This window comes from Mchenga conophoros, linkage group LG6, assembly GCF_057382185.1.
Source record: "Mchenga conophoros isolate Kocher_MC1m ecotype Shallow Benthic linkage group LG6, M_conophoros_male_GT1.1, whole genome shotgun sequence".
NCBI lineage: Eukaryota > Metazoa > Chordata > Actinopteri > Cichliformes > Cichlidae > Mchenga > Mchenga conophoros.
Window position 1 is genome coordinate 19,989,246 of NC_140531.1, and position 17,833 is coordinate 20,007,078.

Below are 17,833 nucleotides of genomic sequence, written 5' to 3' on the forward strand. Positions count from 1 at the left end.
TGTGACCATTCTAAGTGTTCATCAGAGTGACGGACTGTGGAAAGATACTGTGTTTGTCTGCTTGTTTAGTCGTACAGTGCTCTGTAGCGCCTACCAGAGGAGGGGCGTTAGAACAGGTTTTGTGTGGGGTGTGATGGGTCTGCAGTGATATTGCCTGTTCGTTTCCTGATTCTGGATTTGTACAAATCCTGAATTGAGGGAAAGTTAGCAGCAATGGTCTTTTCTGCAGATGTCATTATTGACGTCTTCTGCACACTCTGTGGCTTATTTAAGCACTGTCTGTTACATGCAAATCCCTAGAAGTTTTGTAACTAGTACATGCTCATGCTACGGTTTTGTTTGGCTTGTACTTAATGTCACAAAAAGTTTTTTTGAAAGGGTAGTAGATTTTATGGATTTTTAGGAGTTTATGGACAAAGAAACAAAGAAACAGAAAGAGATTTCATGCATTATTATATTTGAAAATGTGACATAATGTAAGTTGGGAAGCAGTTTCAATATGGCCAGGGCCCTTTTATGTGAAGTTTGCATGTTCTCTCAGTGCTTGTACACGTCATTATCCTGGAGTTCTGGTTTCTTCCACCATGGAAAACACTGCTAGGTTAACCAGGTTGTCTTGGCGATGGACACTCTTAAACAACTGTGCAAATGCTCACTAATATTTCTTGACTCTTATTGGGAAGCATCAATGCGGTGTGTCTGTTCCATTTATGACAGCGTTGATCATATTTGTATAATATTTACAGGAGCTGCCTGACAGTGTTCTTGAGTTATTAAGGAAGTGCTTGACCTTTCTTCCATCTAAAAGGTAAATCCAGTTTCTGTTGGATTTCATATCCTATTGCAGGTCATTAGACATTAAGTTAAAAAGAAAATCTTTTTTGGTGTCATGATAATCATGTCTTTTGACTTTTATACATAATATAGGCCAACCCCTGCAGAACTACTGCAAGACCCTGTTTTTAATAGCATCTCCTGCCACTACACACCCTTCCAGAAGCCTGTCAGCCTGTTCTCCTCATCCCTGCGCTGTGCACATCTGGTGCTCCCAGACGACATCAGTGACCTTTGCAAAGGTCTTACCCACTTACACACAAACAAATATGCAGACTTACACAGACACTGAAACACACAACAACGTCGGACATACACAAACCATATGTCGAACTACTTTCCTTTGATTAAAAACCTTAAAAACACTCTTAAAGCAGAACAGATTATCCAGAAATTGCTTTAATTAAGTGTTCCTTTACTAATAAAGTCGTAGCATTGTTTTATCCTCCTTTTCACATACCATACAGTCCTGTATTTAATTCCAAACTCTCTTTTCTCTTCACCACGCCAACAGCTTTCCACTGTCGAGAACATCTTGACAGTAGAAATGAGAAAGTTTTGTTTTTTCCTGCTTTCTAGTTCTGGAAGCAATTTCCTTAGATTTACGCTGTTTATTTTATTTGTTGCAGGCCAGATGAAATAATAAAAAAAAAGACTTTATTAGTGTCATTTCCTTTTCAAACAGTCACTACTTTCACCATTTATTTTCATATGTTGTAGAGCCACCTGTGCCTGTTGGGTTTTTACTCTTTTTGTGTGTGTGTATATGTTTGTGTGTGTGCTATTAGACGACGATGAGGATTACCTGTCGGAGCGGGCCATAGATGAGGTTTATCATCTGTGGTGTCTGGCAGGTGGAGACCTAGAAAAGGAGCTCACCAACCAGGAAATCATTCAGTCCAAACCACCGATCTCCACACTGCCCAAGTATAAAACAACATATGCACAAACACAAAAGACTGAGCGGTTGGCAGTTTTTATTTAAATTTTGAGCCTGTCTGCATCTTGATTGCATCTCCTTTTCAGTTTCGTCTTGGAGGATGGGGAGACGTTTGGCCAGGGCAGGGATCGGAGTTTCTTGCTCGATGACACGACAGTGACGCTGTCTCTGTGCCAACTCAGAAATGTAAGACCGTAAAATGTGTACATTTCTTTATGAACACTCCTGCACTATCTGCAGCCTTCTGGGCTTCCTTTGATATACTGAAAACAACTGCAGTCATTATGCCACTCGTACTTCTGTATTAATAAGTGTGTTTTTATTAGTTGACAAAATCTTTTAATGTTGCCTTGCTGTATTGCAACTGCAGTAAAATTGCACTTGCAATAGAAACTATAAATTACTATAGAGACTAGATATTTATAGAAACTATAAACTTCTGTTACTGTTTTTACCATAAGTGGTCTTTTTTTCCCCCAGAGGTTGAAAGATGTAGCCAGAGAAGCCTATTACCCTCTCCTCGAAGACGAGTAAGTGCTCTCAATCTTGAAGTTGCTCTTGTCATCCTCTCCTCCCCTTTAGTATTTTACACCTTACTTCATCATTTATTTTAGCTTGAGAAATGTCATACCCCCCCTCTGCTTATTTCTCCCTCCTCCAGACAGTCGAGTTTGCCCCAGTCCAACAGCAGCAATGAACTGTCGGCCGCCGTCACGCTGCCACTCATCATCCGTGAAAGAGACACCGAGTACCAGCTCATCCGCATCATCCTCTTTGACAGATTGCTCAAGGTCTGGGCTCCATACAAATTCATATGCAGCACTCAGCATGCAAAAGCATTTCCTCAGTTTCTGTCCTGTATTTGTAGTATTTGTTGTTTAAACGTGTTATTGTTAGACTGGGACTCAATAATGTATTGCTTTGACTTTAGGCCTACCCGTACAAGAAGACCCTAGTGTGGAAAGAAGCCAGAGTGGACATTCCCCCACTTGTACGAGGGCTGGCGTGGGCTGGCTTGCTGGGCATTGAGGTACAAAATAAATCATGAAAAGTTGCATTTTTATATTTGTTTGTGGTACCGCTTACTCTCCTTCTTTTGCACAGGGTGACATTCAAGCTAAATATGAAGGTATAGACAAGGATACTCCCATACCAACTGACAGACAGGTACACAGCTGTTTAAAAATGCATGTTACGCCGTGTATACAAGTGGATTTAATCTAACTTCATTCAATCTCTTTTGTCTTTTCGTGCACATGCTTACAGATTGAAGTGGACATCCCACGGTGCCACCAATATGATGAGCTGCTGTCATCTCCCCAGGGCCACATCAAGTTCAGACGTGTGTTGAAAGCGTGGGTGGTGTCTCACCCTGACCTGGTCTACTGGCAGGGTCAGTCATTCTCTTGTAACTCGCACTATTTATTATTGTACTGTACATAAATAGACACTAGGTGGTGGTCATGCCACACTTTTCAAATTCCTTGTTAAATTTCTTGACCCTACAGTTGAATTTGTGTGAAGATCATGAGCTGTTCTGACTTGATTTTCACTTCAGGTTTGGATTCGCTTTGTGCCCCCTTTCTATATCTGAATTTCAACAATGAAGGCAAGACTTTTAATGTGAACTCAAGTAGCTAACTAGTATTTTATCTCCATTTTATTTTCATACTTTCATTTTTATCTGATTCTCTTCCCAGCTTTGGCATATGCCTGCATGTCTGCCTTCATCCCCAAGTACTTGTACAACTTTTTTCTGAAGGACAACTCTCATGTGATCCAAGGTAAGCTATACTTGAGTAATCTTCGCACAACTCAGAGAGTTACTTACGCACTAATGAAATATTCAGTTTTCATTCTTCGAGCAGACGCTGTTCCATATTATTTTATTACTTGTTGTCATTTCTACCGGTTATCATATGTAGTCAACTGCAAGTTAAGTAATAAGCATTAAACGTTGTCTGAGCATTCAGTTAAGTTCAAAAGCAAATTATCATCGGCTGGCACTGAGCATCAGCCCGTCAGCTCAATGTTGATTAAATTTTGGCTCCATGTTGCTTCTAAGCTCTGAAAACTAATTTCAGTCTTTCTTAATGGAGTTTGCAGCTGAGTCGCATCATTTAGAGATAGGGAAACAAATGAAACTGCAAGTGCCTGCAGAGAAATGTCACAGGCAATTCGTACGTGACTGATAAACAGCTGCACCATACACCTCTTGAACTCCATGGGGAATGTGACTATTATCATTTCTTCCCCTGCTAGATGCCCTGGAGAGAGCTGTCTAATGTTTATCTTTCTGGTCAGAGCTCCTTTGTAGATGAACTGTGTGAAGAAATGGGGCTTGCACAGCTTTGTGCAGCATGAGTTTACATTCACTATGTACTGAGGTTGAGAAAGGCTGAAAAGTGGATCAGGAGAGTACGAGCAACATGTGGGTAACACATAAGAGTTGACTAAATTTCAATAAAACTGATTCACTTGATGGAATTACTACACTCAAGCTTTTCTGAGTCACGTTTGTGTATGTTTTTCTTTGATGAACAATACTGCACCACCCCTCATTTCTTTATATTTTGCTTGAAAAAAGAGAAATAGGTTCAGCAGTTTATTGAAACGTGTACAAATATACATAGCAATGCAGTATATAAGGAAAAAACTGAGTCAATAGTCAACATTTGGTATGACCACCTTTATTCTTCAGCACAGCCTGAACTCTCTTAGTCTGATTGCTTTACATTTCAATCAATCAATCAATCAATCAAGGCTTTATTTGCCACATGCCGGTTGCCCTGCAGTGAAATAGGACCCCCCCCTCCGACCTTACACACACAACACAGACATCAGATGAGGATACAGGTCGGAGATCGGTAGCCATCCATCCATCCATCCATCCATCTTCATCCGCTTTGTCCGGGGCCGGGTCGCGGGGGCAGCAGCCTAAGCAAAGAGGCCCAGACCTCCCTCTCCCCAGCCACCTCCTCCAGCTTATCCGGGGGAATACCAAGGCGTTCCCAGGCCAGCCGAGAGATATAATCTCTCCAGCGTGTCCTGGGTCTGCCCCGGGGCCTCCTCCCGGTGGGACATGCCTGGAACACCTCACCCAGGAGGCGCCCAGGGGGCATCCTTGTCAGATGCCCGAACCACCTCAGCTGGCTCCTTTCGATGTGGTTTCGGTAGCGTTACAGAAAAAAACACTGAAATATACACTACAATGGGAAAGTACAAGAGGGAAAAAAAGAGACCTCTACTCATGCTGGGCTCCTGGGAGGACAGCATGTGTTTTTGTTCGGCTGCAGCCTTGCGACCGCAGCTGGCGCCGAAAGGGTATCCGCATGAAGTGATGGTGCTTTTTACTTTAGTGCGAACAGCTCATATGAATTTCAAAGCTGTTCTAACAGTCCAACACTGGCCTCTCAATCTCCCATTGGAGAGCCGTGAGCTTCTCCATGATGTATCACCATGTACCCCAACCAGAAGCCTTGGATGAACCGGGATGTTCGTCTCCTCCTGAAGGCCCGCAACACCACCTTTAGGTCAGGAGATGCACACGCCTACAGTACAGCCAGGGCTAATCTAAAGAAGGGCATCAAAAAAGCCAAACACCATTACAAAAAGAAGGTAGAAGAACACTTCTCCAACTCCAACCCCCGACGCATGTGGCAAGGACTCCAGACCATCTCAGACTACAGGACCACTAAACCCTCCCCCGCATTCTCTGATGTCTCCTTCCTCAACGAGCTCAACAACTTTTATGCTCGTTTTGAGCGAGGGAACCCCACAACCACAACCAAAGCAGACGTGACGCCAGACCACCAACCTCTGACTCTCTCCCCCACCGATGTAGGAGCGGTGCTGAGCAGGATCAATGTCCACAAGGCTGCAGGTCCTGATGGCATCCCCGGGCGTGTTCTCAGAGCGTGTTCTGGGGAGCTTGCAGGAGTGCTGACAGACATATTCAACCTGTCCTTGGCCCACGCTGTGGTACCGGCCTGCTTCAAATCCACCTCCATCGTCCCGATACCCAAAAACTCCAACCCATCTTGCCTCAATGACTACCGCCCAGTAGCACTCACCCCCATCATCACTAAGTGCTTAGAGCAGCTGGTCCTAGCACACTTCAAATCCTGTCTCCCCCCCACCCTGGACCCCCACCAATTCGCATACCGCCAGAACAGGAGCACAGAGGATGCAGTCTCCATCGCACTGCACTCTGTCCTCTCACACCTGGACAACAACAACACCTACGCCAGAATGCTGTTTATAGACTTCAGTTCAGCATTCAATACAATCCACCCCTCACAACTCATCAGGAAACTGACAGACCTGGGCATCAGTTCCCTCATCTGCAAATGGTTACTGGACTTCCTGACCAACCGCCCCCAACATGTCTGGCTGGATAACCGCTGCTCATCTACAATCACAATGAACACCGGTGTACCACAAGGCTGTGTGATGAGCCGTTTCCTCTACTCCCTCTTCACCCACGACTGCAGACCGGCTGATGGTTCCAACACCATCATTAAGTTTGCATATGACACCGCGGTGATTGGCCTCATCAGTGACAACGATGAGGCCGCCTACAGGGCGGAGGTGGATCGTCTGGCTGAGTGGTGCGACACAAACAACCTGCTGCTTAACACCGAGAAGACCAAGGAGCTCATCGTGGACTACAGGAGGAATGCTGACCCACATCCACCCATCCACATTAAGCGTGTGAGCAGCTTCAAGTTTCTGGGAGTCCACATCTCCGAGGATCTCACCTGGACGACCAACTGCTCCAAGCTGGTCAAGAAGGCTCACCAGCGCCTCTTCTTCTTGAGGACTCTGAGGAAGAACCACCTGTCCTCAGACATCCTGGTGAACTTCTATCGTTGCACCATCGAGAGCATCCTGACCAACTGTATAACAGTCTGGTACGGGAACTGCTCTGCCTCGGACCGGAAGGCGTTGCAGAGGGTCATGAAAACTGCCCAGCGCATCGCCGGAGCACCACTTCCTGCCATAAAAGACATCTACAGGAAGCGGTGTCTGAAAAGGGCTGGTAAAATCATCAGGGACCCCAGTCACCCATCACATGGACTCTTCACCCTCCTGCCCTCTGGGAGGCGCTACAGGAGCCTCCGGACTAAGACCACCAGGTACCGGAACAGCTTCTTCCCCACAGTTGTCAGACTCCTGAACTCTGCCTCCTGACATCTGACCCACGTTAACACATGGACTGAACATACACACACCCACAATGGACAACTGTACCCTCAAACACACAATAATAAAATGAACTGAACCACCACTCACAACCACTAGCACTTTATATAGCCTCTGTAGAAATTATCCACATATCTCACTTATCTTAACTGCACTACTGTATAGCTCTGTAAATAATCATTCTGTACATACAATAATTTTTAACCCTACAACTGTTTACAACTTGCATAGTTCCCATTTCTGTATAACTCTATATCTCAGATTTCTGTAAAGTTATTTATTTCATATTCTGTATAGTTTTTCATATTTATATCCTGTTCATATCCTGTACATAGCTTGTACTCACTACAGCCTGTACATACTTATAGTTATAGAATATTCACAACATACTTCATACCGTGTACATTATAACATACCATAATAGACCCATTTCTGTAATATACTCACATATCTATATTATTGCTAATATATATTGTAATATATCTATATCACTAAAGCACTTCTGGATGGATGCAAACTGCATTTCGTTGCCCTGTACCTGTGCATGTGCAATGACAATAAAGTTGAATTTTATTCTATTCTATTCTATTCTATTCTATTCTATGTAAGTAGTCGTTGGGAATAGTTCTCCAGTCTTCTTGAAGGACATTTCAAAGCTCTTCTTTGGATGTTGGCTGCCTTTTCTTCTCTTCTTTGTCAAGATGAGCCCACACTGCTTCAGTAATGTTGAGATTTTGACTGTGGGGAGGCTATTACCTAATAACTGCTATGACGCCTTCCAGTCAGGTTTTAGACAGAACCACAAGGTTCCATCTTGGGACCCCTTCTGTTTAACATTTACATGCTCCCACTGGTGAATGGTGTAGGACCAAAATACATCAGTGACCTCCTGACCCAGTATGAACCTTCCAGATCCCTCAGGTCATCTGGATCTGGTTTTTTATCAGTTCCCAGAGTCAGAACCAGACACAGAGAAGCTGCATTCAGCTTTTATGCTCCTTATATCTGGAACAAACTCCCAGAAAGCCTCAGATCAGCTGAAACACTCAGTTTATTTAAATCCAGGTTGAAGACTCACCTATTCTCAGCTGCATTTGAATAAAGCACCAAATCCACACTTTTAAGCTTAAATTTCAAAACTTATATTTTATCTACTGTTCTGATTTTATCTACTGTTTTTTTTAATCAATTTTAAATCATGCTTTTTATTGTTTTCGTTTTTTTAATGTCTCTGTAAAGCACTTTGAATCACCTTGTTGTTGAATTGTGCTATATAAATAAACTTGCCTTGCCTTGCCTATTGAAGGGAATATTGACTTTCAAGCTCATTAAAATTGTAAAAAATCACCTTATATACTTTATTTCATTTATGTTTGCATATGTTTCAATAAATTGCTGCACCTATGTTTAATTTTTCTTGCAAACTATAAAGAAACGAGAGGTGGCTCAACACTGTTGGTTGTATTTTCTACTGGTTACTATAGAGCTTTGTTTGGTCAGACCTACTGTTCTTCACGCCTGAACACTCAAACTACTCAGTACACTCTTTATGGACCTTTTGCCTCTTTTTCAGAGTACTTGACTGTCTTCTCTCAAATGATTGCCTTCCATGACCCAGAGCTAAGCAACCATCTAAATGAGATTGGCTTCATCCCAGATGTAAGTTACCAAGAGTGCAAGTGTTCTGGCAGAGTGATGAAAATAAAAGTCAGCAGTGTAGGACATGCCTGGTTATTAACATTTTTTTGTTATTGCAAATGTATATTTAATGGCAAGTCAAAAATAGTACAAAAATATTCTTAGTGTCTCATTGCCAGGGGACAAAGAAAATGACCATCCATAGATTGTTACGTATATCTTTTCATAGTCAATGACATTTTTTGTTCCACATCCCCGTTTCCAGAATTTGTGGCCAGGGTCAAGTTTTCCCCATAGTCCGCTGGTAATGATTTATACAGCGGCTAATGTCTGCAAGGCACACTTAATGATTGTCCTCTGTCAGGCTTACCTTATTTCTCTTACTTTGCGCCACCTCTCCTCGCCCTTTGCTTTCCTTCTTACGGCTCTGCTCAGACAGTGACAAGGTTAAAGTCTCCACCGTCTCTCCAGGGTTTCAGTTTGTGTGCTGATGAATGTGTGTCATCCACAGCCCGGCCTCTGAGACGTTACCCGATGAAAAGTGGGGTCTTTATCACAGAGGAGTCAGGGATTTAAGTCTCTATTTCCTCAGTGTCTGATATTGCAGCTGTAAAATGGAGCAAGTGAAGCACCAAACTGTGCTTGTTGATTGTCAGAATATGAAAGTGTATGGAGAAAAAAATGTAGCCTGCAGGTGATTTTGCTTTTTTTTTTTTGGCTGTTTAAACATGTTTTTATGCTAAACAGATGCCCTGTTGTAATTATTTTAGTCTTTTGCGCCTTCATTGTTCAGACTTGGGCCTTCCAAAAACTGCTTATCATTCTGGGTTGTCATTTAGAGCATGTACAGTACTACCATTTCAAAGGGGACTTTGTATGCTTGCTTTTGTTGTTAGGCCAGGGCAATACTGGAACACTCTTTGTTGATACAGCTTTCATGCTTGATTTCAGTCCCAGTAATCAGACTTTATATATAATAAATCCCTTTTCCCTTTGTGAACTGCAGAGCACACTCTGAGCTGTTGTTTTACTCAGGCAGTAAATCCATCTGCACTAAAAGGCCGAATGTCACTGCAGTATGAATGGATTTCTCATACATGCAAACCGGAACATGGCTAGTTCAACACACTTTGTCTTTCAGAAAGAAAGGAAAAACCAAAAATGTTGTGCAAACATGCAGAAACCACAAGTAATCTTTGGAAATGCTGCAGAGTTCCTGGACTCCGCTCCAGCAGAGTCAAATTGCATGTTGCCAGTGGTTTAATTCAGGGCCACTTTCAATTTTGGCTACATCGCCTCTCCTGAGTCTGCCATTTACACCTACGCTAATCCAATCTGGCTGTACTCGCAGTCCTGCTGCTGGGCTGTTGCGGCTGAGGATGAGACTCTGAGTGCAGTGGCCGTCTCGTCACACTTAGGCACACAAGAGGTCCACTGAACAGTCACCAGCTCCCTCGCAATTAGCAATCAGTAAACTGGCTGAGATAACTCCGCTGTTGCTGCTCCAGAGCTTTTGCCGCTGAAATTTACAAAGCCTTGGTGACAGTGGCCAGCAATTGGCAGTTGCTAGAACAGTTGGTTAATGGCGTAGTGTGTGTGTGTGTGTGTGTGTGTGTGTCTGTATCTGTCTGTGTGCCTTATTTCATTTCAATTTTATGCTTTTCCTCCCAGGGAAGTGCAGAGAGTAAATAAGAGAGAAAGAAAGGACGAATGACAAATGACAAGATCAGTATATTGAGATTCATTTTCATTGTTAGCGTTTTTCCCGTCGACTTATAACCAAAGTCAGCAGTTTGCTCTTTATTGCTGTTACGGTTTCTTAGCTGTGGAGATTCACAGCCATGTGTGCTGCTTTTCTCAGAGATTGAGTCTTAGCGTGTTATTTTGAGTTGATGTGTTGAATACTACGCACACATGAATGCTGTATGTGATCCCCTGCTGAATTGGTAAGTTTGCTCTCTTCCAAAGAAATGAACAGTCTTAAATTTTTGTGCTAGTTTCATTTTAATTGAATGAGAGTCAAATAAGTATTTTATCCCCAAGCAGAACATAGCAACTGGAGGAGAATCCCTTGTTGGCAAGCTCAGTGGTCAGACGTTTCTTTTAGCTGGTCACAAGGTTTGCACACATCTCAGGAGGGATTCTAGCCCACCCCTCTTGACAGAGACTCTCTAAATCCTTTTCTTACTTGCTGCTTGGCAGCTCAAAGCTTCAGCTTTTCTTTTTTGCCTTTTCTTTTTATGGTACAGTAGATGGCCCTGTCCTTTGGCCCCTCAGTGTGGTGATGTCATCCTGTAAACTTAGCAGAAAAAAGTCCAAGAGTAATGTTTCTACCTCTGTGTTTGACCGTGGGGATTGTGTTTTTTGGGTCATACTCAGCATTTTTCTTCCTCCCAGCAAGTCAGGATGAGTTGATGCAAAAGAGCTCGATTTTGGTTTCATCTGGTCCCAGCCCTATTCTCCCAAGTCTTCTGTAAATCATTTAAATTTCTTCCATTTCTGAATAATTGGACCAGCATTTGTCAGCTTCTCTCCAAGCTTTTTTCTGATGGTCTTTGTGCAGGTTCACAGTCTTGTCCCTGACGTCCTTTGACAGTTCTTTGGTCTTACCCACGAAATGAATTGTTTGGACAGGTGTACTTACATATAACAACTTATCTATAATTGAATAATCGATCAATCGATTGTAATCTGTGTGCAATATGGGCACACAACCTGTGGCAGCCAAAATTCATGCTGTTATGTGTTATTTCTGGATTTTTAGTTGACATTCTGTCTCTCTCCATTAAAATGAAACTACCATAAAACTTAAAGACTGTTTATTACCATGTGTGTGTGAGCAAACTTAAAAATTCAGGAGGGGATCATATTATTATTTTCCCCAATGTATAAGTTATGCTTATGTCATCATCTTTTTTCTCTTTTCTTTTTCCGCACAGCTTTATGCTATTCCCTGGTTCCTAACAATGTTTACACGTAAGTACTCTTTTTTTTTTTTTTTTTTTTTTCACCCACAATGCCCTGGCTTGATGTGGCACTGAGTGTAATCAAAAACTTTCACAGGATATTTGAAGTCAGCTTTTCGTCTGAGTGCAAATAAAAAGGACTGAAAAGGTCATTGGCTCAAATTTCGAGTTCTGTAGGTTTTTTTTAAATTTATTTTGGTCATGGTGACCTTTACTATCGCTGCTAATTAATTCCAGTCCTGTAGGGAAAGAACAGAGTCGCTCAGTCCGGCATCAGCTGAGATGTTGACCGGCACAGCTTCTTCTTTTTTTTTTTTAATTTTGTATTTATCCGGATAAATAGTAAAAAATCCAACTTGTGACCAACAAGATAAATCAGCTGCTCAAATGTGTGTTGTATTCAAAGCGAGAAAAGAACAAAAAACACATATTCTGATGAAAACTATCAACCACTGCTGGCTTTATTCAGAACTTTCAATTTCATCTCACATGAGGGGAGTTCAGTTATTACTTAGTAATTTATAACATGAAATATGACAGCTCACAGTTCAGGTGCAGTTGTTTTGCTGAGCTGGGTTTGCAGTGAATCTATAAAATCTGCCAGAGAAAGGACCTGATTTACTTGAGTACATTTTTTTCAGCCTGCACAGAGTAAAGTCATTTAATAATGAAATAGAACGTCGGAATAAATAATAAAGTAATTGCCCAGAATGTATAAAATCCATACTAACGATCTGAAGTTACAACTGCAATTCTGCCTGTCTGTGTAAAGAATACAAACTTGCTAAATAAACATCCAGCTTTGCTTGAAGTATTTCATGAAATAAAGATAAAATAGCCAGTTAGAGTGACGACTGTTTGGAAAAGTATTGATTAGAGTGCATGAATTTAAAGCGATCAATAATACATTTGTACATGAAGGCCTTGAAAATATTTTAGAGGTGATATGAGACAGAGGAAAGAATACAGTATGTGGTAGAACACGGGTAGGATGTGGCAAACAAAATCAATCCCAGGCGCTCGACTCCAGGATGATAAAAATAAAAATCCTTTAATGAATATGGATTTGAAAAATGATAAAAAATGCATTAACAATTATCGGCATGCTTGCCTCCCTCAAGAGAACCTTGAGGAGAGCATGATGCTTTTTAAAAAAAAACTCTTCTATATTTATTAATGGTATCTCTATGTTGTTTTGGTGGGCTGGATTTGGATTTTGTATAATCCATCTTACCTCTGAGTTTCTTCCAGTTTTAAGGGCACCAAGGATGCAGGTGGTAGAGTAAAAAAAAAAACAAGAATCTAACCTCCCTAATAGGACTGTTCGATATAACGATATATATCGGATGACAATATAAAAACGTCTATCGTTTCATTTTACGCTATCGTTTGTTTCGTGGTGTCGCAAAATAAACTGTTTACAGCAATATTTTTTCATCGTTTTGATGGTCACTGCAGTGGCTATATTAATTTCTTAAACTTCTCTCTTTCTCTTATATTTAATTAACTACAGATCATATTTGTATCAGTGAATATTATTACAGAAGAATCTGACTTCCTTATACCAGATTCTATAGACACTTAACACTGTACAGTTCTGCTACCCAACGATATGAGGACAGTGTAACACACACTAGAGTTGTTGGTCCTACCATATGAGGACTTCTACTTAAACACACTCCTGTCCTTCACAGCTTAAAACAATATGAGGACATGACGACTGAACACGTGTAGAGTTCACATTCCTGACTTCTAACTTCTCCTGCTGTTGTCAATAAAAGCTCTAAACCCAACACTGATGTAAAGCCATCTATTTCCCCAGAAATTAAATAATGTAAACTGATCAGCGGGAGCTTATTTTGACAAAAACGTGTAAAACGACAAAAATATCAAATTTTGTCAGGATCAAGCTGATGCTTTAAGGGAAAGTTTGGACTAACAAATGGTATAGACAATTACTTTATCCTAATGCTAATGTTGGTTTTGGTTAACTTCGACTAAAACTGATTGTTTTAGTACAATTAAAGTGCATTTCATTTATGCACTAGGCCCAACTGACACATATACTTGATGCCAAATACAAAAAAATAATGTGTAACCTGTTGGAAGAATGAAGTGGGTGTGTCACTCACCAATTGGTCTGAAGGAGGTTGAGGCAGGACCTCGGCACTTGGTGTCTGCAACAAAAGACAACAATATAACGTCAGAAACATTCTCTAATATAAATCCCGACGATTTAATATAACCACACTACTGACGGACAAGCGCCTATTTTTATGCGTTGTCGTTAGCAACAACGACGGTAACACCATCGCGATTCCGCTTGTTTATGTTCCACATAAACCTTTCACAATAAAGCTCAAGATCCTGTTTAGACTTTTCAAAATAAACGGAATCACGTGAAAGAGAAGATTATTTACGGATGAGAAATAAAAAAGAGCCACCAGGTGCTAAAAAGTAAACCTTAGACTCAAACGTTAGAACAGGCTTTTCCCCGCAGCACGCCGTGTAATAAATACTCACAAAGAAAACGGCGGCCGTTACAACTTGTGTCTAAAAATGTATCGTTTCATGCATCTGGTAAAACACTCGACTCCAGCTACATGACGCGCAGCTGAAAACACTTCCCGCAAGTCGAGCTGCCCGAGATTCACAGAATTTACAGAAAATGTTACATTTTTGTGATTTATATCGTTATCGGGACGATAAAATTCTTATATCGGGATATGAGATTTTGGTCATATCGCACAGCCCTACTTCCTAAAGAATCAAAAACATCAGAAACAATGTCTGAGGAGCTTGGGGACATCTACTGTCTCCTCTGGTCACTATGACAAGGGTGTGTACTTACTGTGCATACACTGCAAGCATGGATAAATATGCAAAGGACACCACCTAAGAAACGTTATTTGCTAATAGTTTGCTAATGCTTTTAACACATCTGGCCCTTCTGTACACACAAACACAAGATTAAGTCACTTTCTTTAAGGTCAAACCCTTGTTAGTCACTACATGCGCTTCCCTGAAAAACAAAGCAACTAATCGTCCACTTTCTGTTCAGACCAGCTCACACATGCCCGAAGATGTGTTATACTGTATGCATTAGTATGTATGGGCATTATTTCAGAAAAGGGTCCTGAAGTGCTAATTTGGACCGAGATCGTTTAAAATTAATATGAAAGTCATATTACTGCAGATGTGGCCTTATAAACTTGTACTTTGAGAGGGTTGGAAAGTTATTATAGTCTTAAAATTTTTGATAGTGCTGATCTGGATGTTTTTGAAGTTGGCCTCATGATAAAGGGGCCTTTGTAAAACTTCAACAAGTACAGAGAAGGTGAAAACTCACTTTCTGATGTACTTCAAAAGAAATGCATAACTTATCAACCAGTGAACTACTGCCAAATGATTGGAGTCTTATTAGCCTTTTGGGATGATCTAGATGTAGATATTTAGATCAGCAATATTAAGCATTAGATTAAAAGGAAAAGAAAATGTTCATAAAAATCATTTTTAGTGTAAAATTAGCAGGTTGCAGTCTTCACAGTGATGCAGGTGGTTGGCAGATATCTTTGTGTTTTAGTTGTGATATGTATGCTTCCTTTACCGGTGTAGCATCAAACATATATATTATTATCATCATTATTATTAAAGGGACATTTTTTCAAACATTTTTGTGGGGGGTGGGGATTTGGCATGCTCCCAGCATGAGGTTTGTCAGCGGATGGCAGCATTACACTTTGATCCTTTCACTGAGTGCAGGTATAGCGCAGAAAAAAGATCCTATTAACAGGGGCCCAAAATTAAATGATATGCAATTAACCTGTTTCCCTCTAGGCAAACCGTCATTTACAGCAACTGTTTTAATAACTTGCTACCTTGTCGATATAAATTTTGATCGTTACACTAGAGCTGTGGTAGTGTGCAGACTGTTACAGACATTACACAACTTGTAATTTACACTAATTGAAGCCAGATTAGTCTGCATGTGCACTATCCACTGATGTTTTTGAACCCTTCACCTTGCTCGGTGATACATCTTCAGTTAAAACCACACACACAGATACCAGTTCTGGTGTGGGAAGTGTGAGTTGTGACCCTTTTAACCCTTATCCTCCCCCTGAGGCTGTGTGTGAGTCCAGTATTCACGAGGTGTGCCCTTCTGACTGCTAATGTCCCCGATCCAATATGAGACAAGGTTGGAGGGTCATCTTCCATTCACACACAGACACACTGACTGTCACTCACATGCACCGGCCAACTCGGCTGACTGCTAATGCGGTGCAGATCCTCCGAGGCATTTTCACAGCTCTCACCACAGTCACATTTTGCCCACACACACACACGCATGTCAGCTTGCCTAGTATCCACCTTAACAAACCCCCGAGATGATATAAACAGGTGGACAATGCTGGTTCCCATGCATAAATCTATACAGAAGGGAAACCTTAAATTTTAAAACACTGAGAGTAATGTGACTGAAATAATAACTGCTCTGAGACGTATTATCAGGATGTGGTTTTATTTGGCTTGGAATAACCTGTGCAGGTTTCTTGCTCCAAAGCTCCTCAGCCCCCTGATGTTCTTCCTGTCATTTTTCCACAACAACACCCACCTTGAAACATTTTTCCAGCTGCCTCCCCCACATCAAATATCCCTCCAGGCAGCATTGACAGTGCACAGTTTTGTTTAGTGAGCTCCCCGTTTTAAACCCATAAAGCCATGTTAAGTAAACGCACTGTGCACATGCAAATTATCCTCATTATACACAAACTGATTATCTATTTCTCACTGTGTGCATGCTACATGGTATTGTCCCATTTGCAGGATCCCATTGAGCATCTCTGGAGGCATGTTTCTTTTCAGGCACTCTCATATTCACTTACTTTGTAAAATCTTGTCTTTGTTGTGTTTTTTTTTTTTTTTTTATGTACCCACAATACAGATGTTTTTCCACTGCACAAGATCTTCCACCTGTGGGACACATTGCTCCTGGGTAACTCCTCATTCCCATTCTGTATTGGCGTAGCTATATTGCAGCAACTCAGGGACCGCCTATTGGCTAATGGCTTCAATGAATGCATCCTGCTCTTCTCCGACCTGCCAGGTAAGAACATCATCTGGTATGCACATCTGTGTATTTACACAGACTTTCCCTATTCCCTCTTTACAATTCTGTTCCATACAAGTGTTACTTAATTACCTACAGCCAAACAGTATATATGAGAGTTTCCCGAAAAGCTTTAAAATCTCTCATGTAAGCAAAGAAAAGTCAAACAAAAACACTTTTTTTCTGCCTTTTTTAAAATCTCACTCGAAGTGTTTCCATCTTAAAGAAGCGTGCATTTCTAGGAGGCAGTTTCTCAGAGTACTTATGTGCGCTCATGTGTCTGAGTTAATGATATCCTCAAAGCAGACAGCTCTGCACTCTTATACTTGATACTTGATGTGCTCCCGGCGCTGCCGCGCTCTGCTCTGCATCTACTGAACAGTCAATTGCTGCGCCCTGGAATTAGTCTGCTCGCAGCCTGTTTGCTTCTTCATCATTTACATCATCTTCATTCAGAGTTTAAACTCTTTTTGTCTTAGCATCTCTTGTATGATATCATTAAATGAGCAATTGCAAAATTCCAGGTAGATACAAACAAATAAAGTCAGCGATAGCGATGTGAGAGTAGCATGTTGCCTGAGGCCCCTTCCTTCTTTGAGAAAGCAAAGAGACAGACATATTTACTGAAATGCAAAAAAAAGAACAAAAGGCAAAAGAATTAGGAATTGAATGCATACACCTGCACGTGGACAGACATTTCAAATTCGTTAATACCTCATTACACCACCTAAGCACCATTGTCAGTGCAGCAGCAAGAATGAGACATAGGAGGAGGAAATATTGAAAAGTCGGGATGGCAAATACTTAGTCTTTTAACTTTGCAGTATCGTTGTTAATCCCTGCAGATTTCAGTGTTTTACAGACAAAAGAAGCAATTCCAACTCCTTTCTTGTACGAAGCAGGAGGAGGGCCAACAAATCAGGGAGGAATTAAGCGGGTTTGTTCTGTTCATACAGGCTTAATGGATATGCATACTTATTAACCATGTTGGTTAAATGTATTCAATTCTTTTCACAGACTCACTCCAGGTCAGAGTTATAAATGTGTTATGGGCAGACAGTGACAGAGTGCATTTGGGATTTTGCTGTTTCCGTTGACTGCATGTTGCCGTACAGTGACGAGTCCTAACAGTGTCTCTGA

At 41.3% G+C, this 17,833-nt stretch overlaps 1 protein-coding gene across 1 annotated transcript in view; it reads left to right on the forward strand.

Annotated features, from left to right (window-relative positions):
• The window catches only part of tbck (TBC1 domain containing kinase), a 33,075-nt gene that overhangs the window by 4,053 nt on the left and 11,189 nt on the right, over positions 1 to 17,833 (forward strand). Inside the window, exons 9-22 of the mRNA XM_085278487.1 lie at positions 747 to 808; positions 928 to 1,076; positions 1,623 to 1,761; positions 1,861 to 1,960; positions 2,255 to 2,304; positions 2,436 to 2,565; positions 2,706 to 2,804; positions 2,879 to 2,941; positions 3,041 to 3,167; positions 3,333 to 3,383; positions 3,475 to 3,558; positions 8,553 to 8,638; positions 11,557 to 11,593; positions 16,529 to 16,690. Of these exons, the coding sequence (XP_085134613.1) occupies positions 747 to 808; positions 928 to 1,076; positions 1,623 to 1,761; positions 1,861 to 1,960; positions 2,255 to 2,304; positions 2,436 to 2,565; positions 2,706 to 2,804; positions 2,879 to 2,941; positions 3,041 to 3,167; positions 3,333 to 3,383; positions 3,475 to 3,558; positions 8,553 to 8,638; positions 11,557 to 11,593; positions 16,529 to 16,690 (1,339 nt within the window). The remainder of the gene's footprint in view (positions 1 to 746; positions 809 to 927; positions 1,077 to 1,622; positions 1,762 to 1,860; positions 1,961 to 2,254; positions 2,305 to 2,435; positions 2,566 to 2,705; positions 2,805 to 2,878; positions 2,942 to 3,040; positions 3,168 to 3,332; positions 3,384 to 3,474; positions 3,559 to 8,552; positions 8,639 to 11,556; positions 11,594 to 16,528; positions 16,691 to 17,833) is intronic.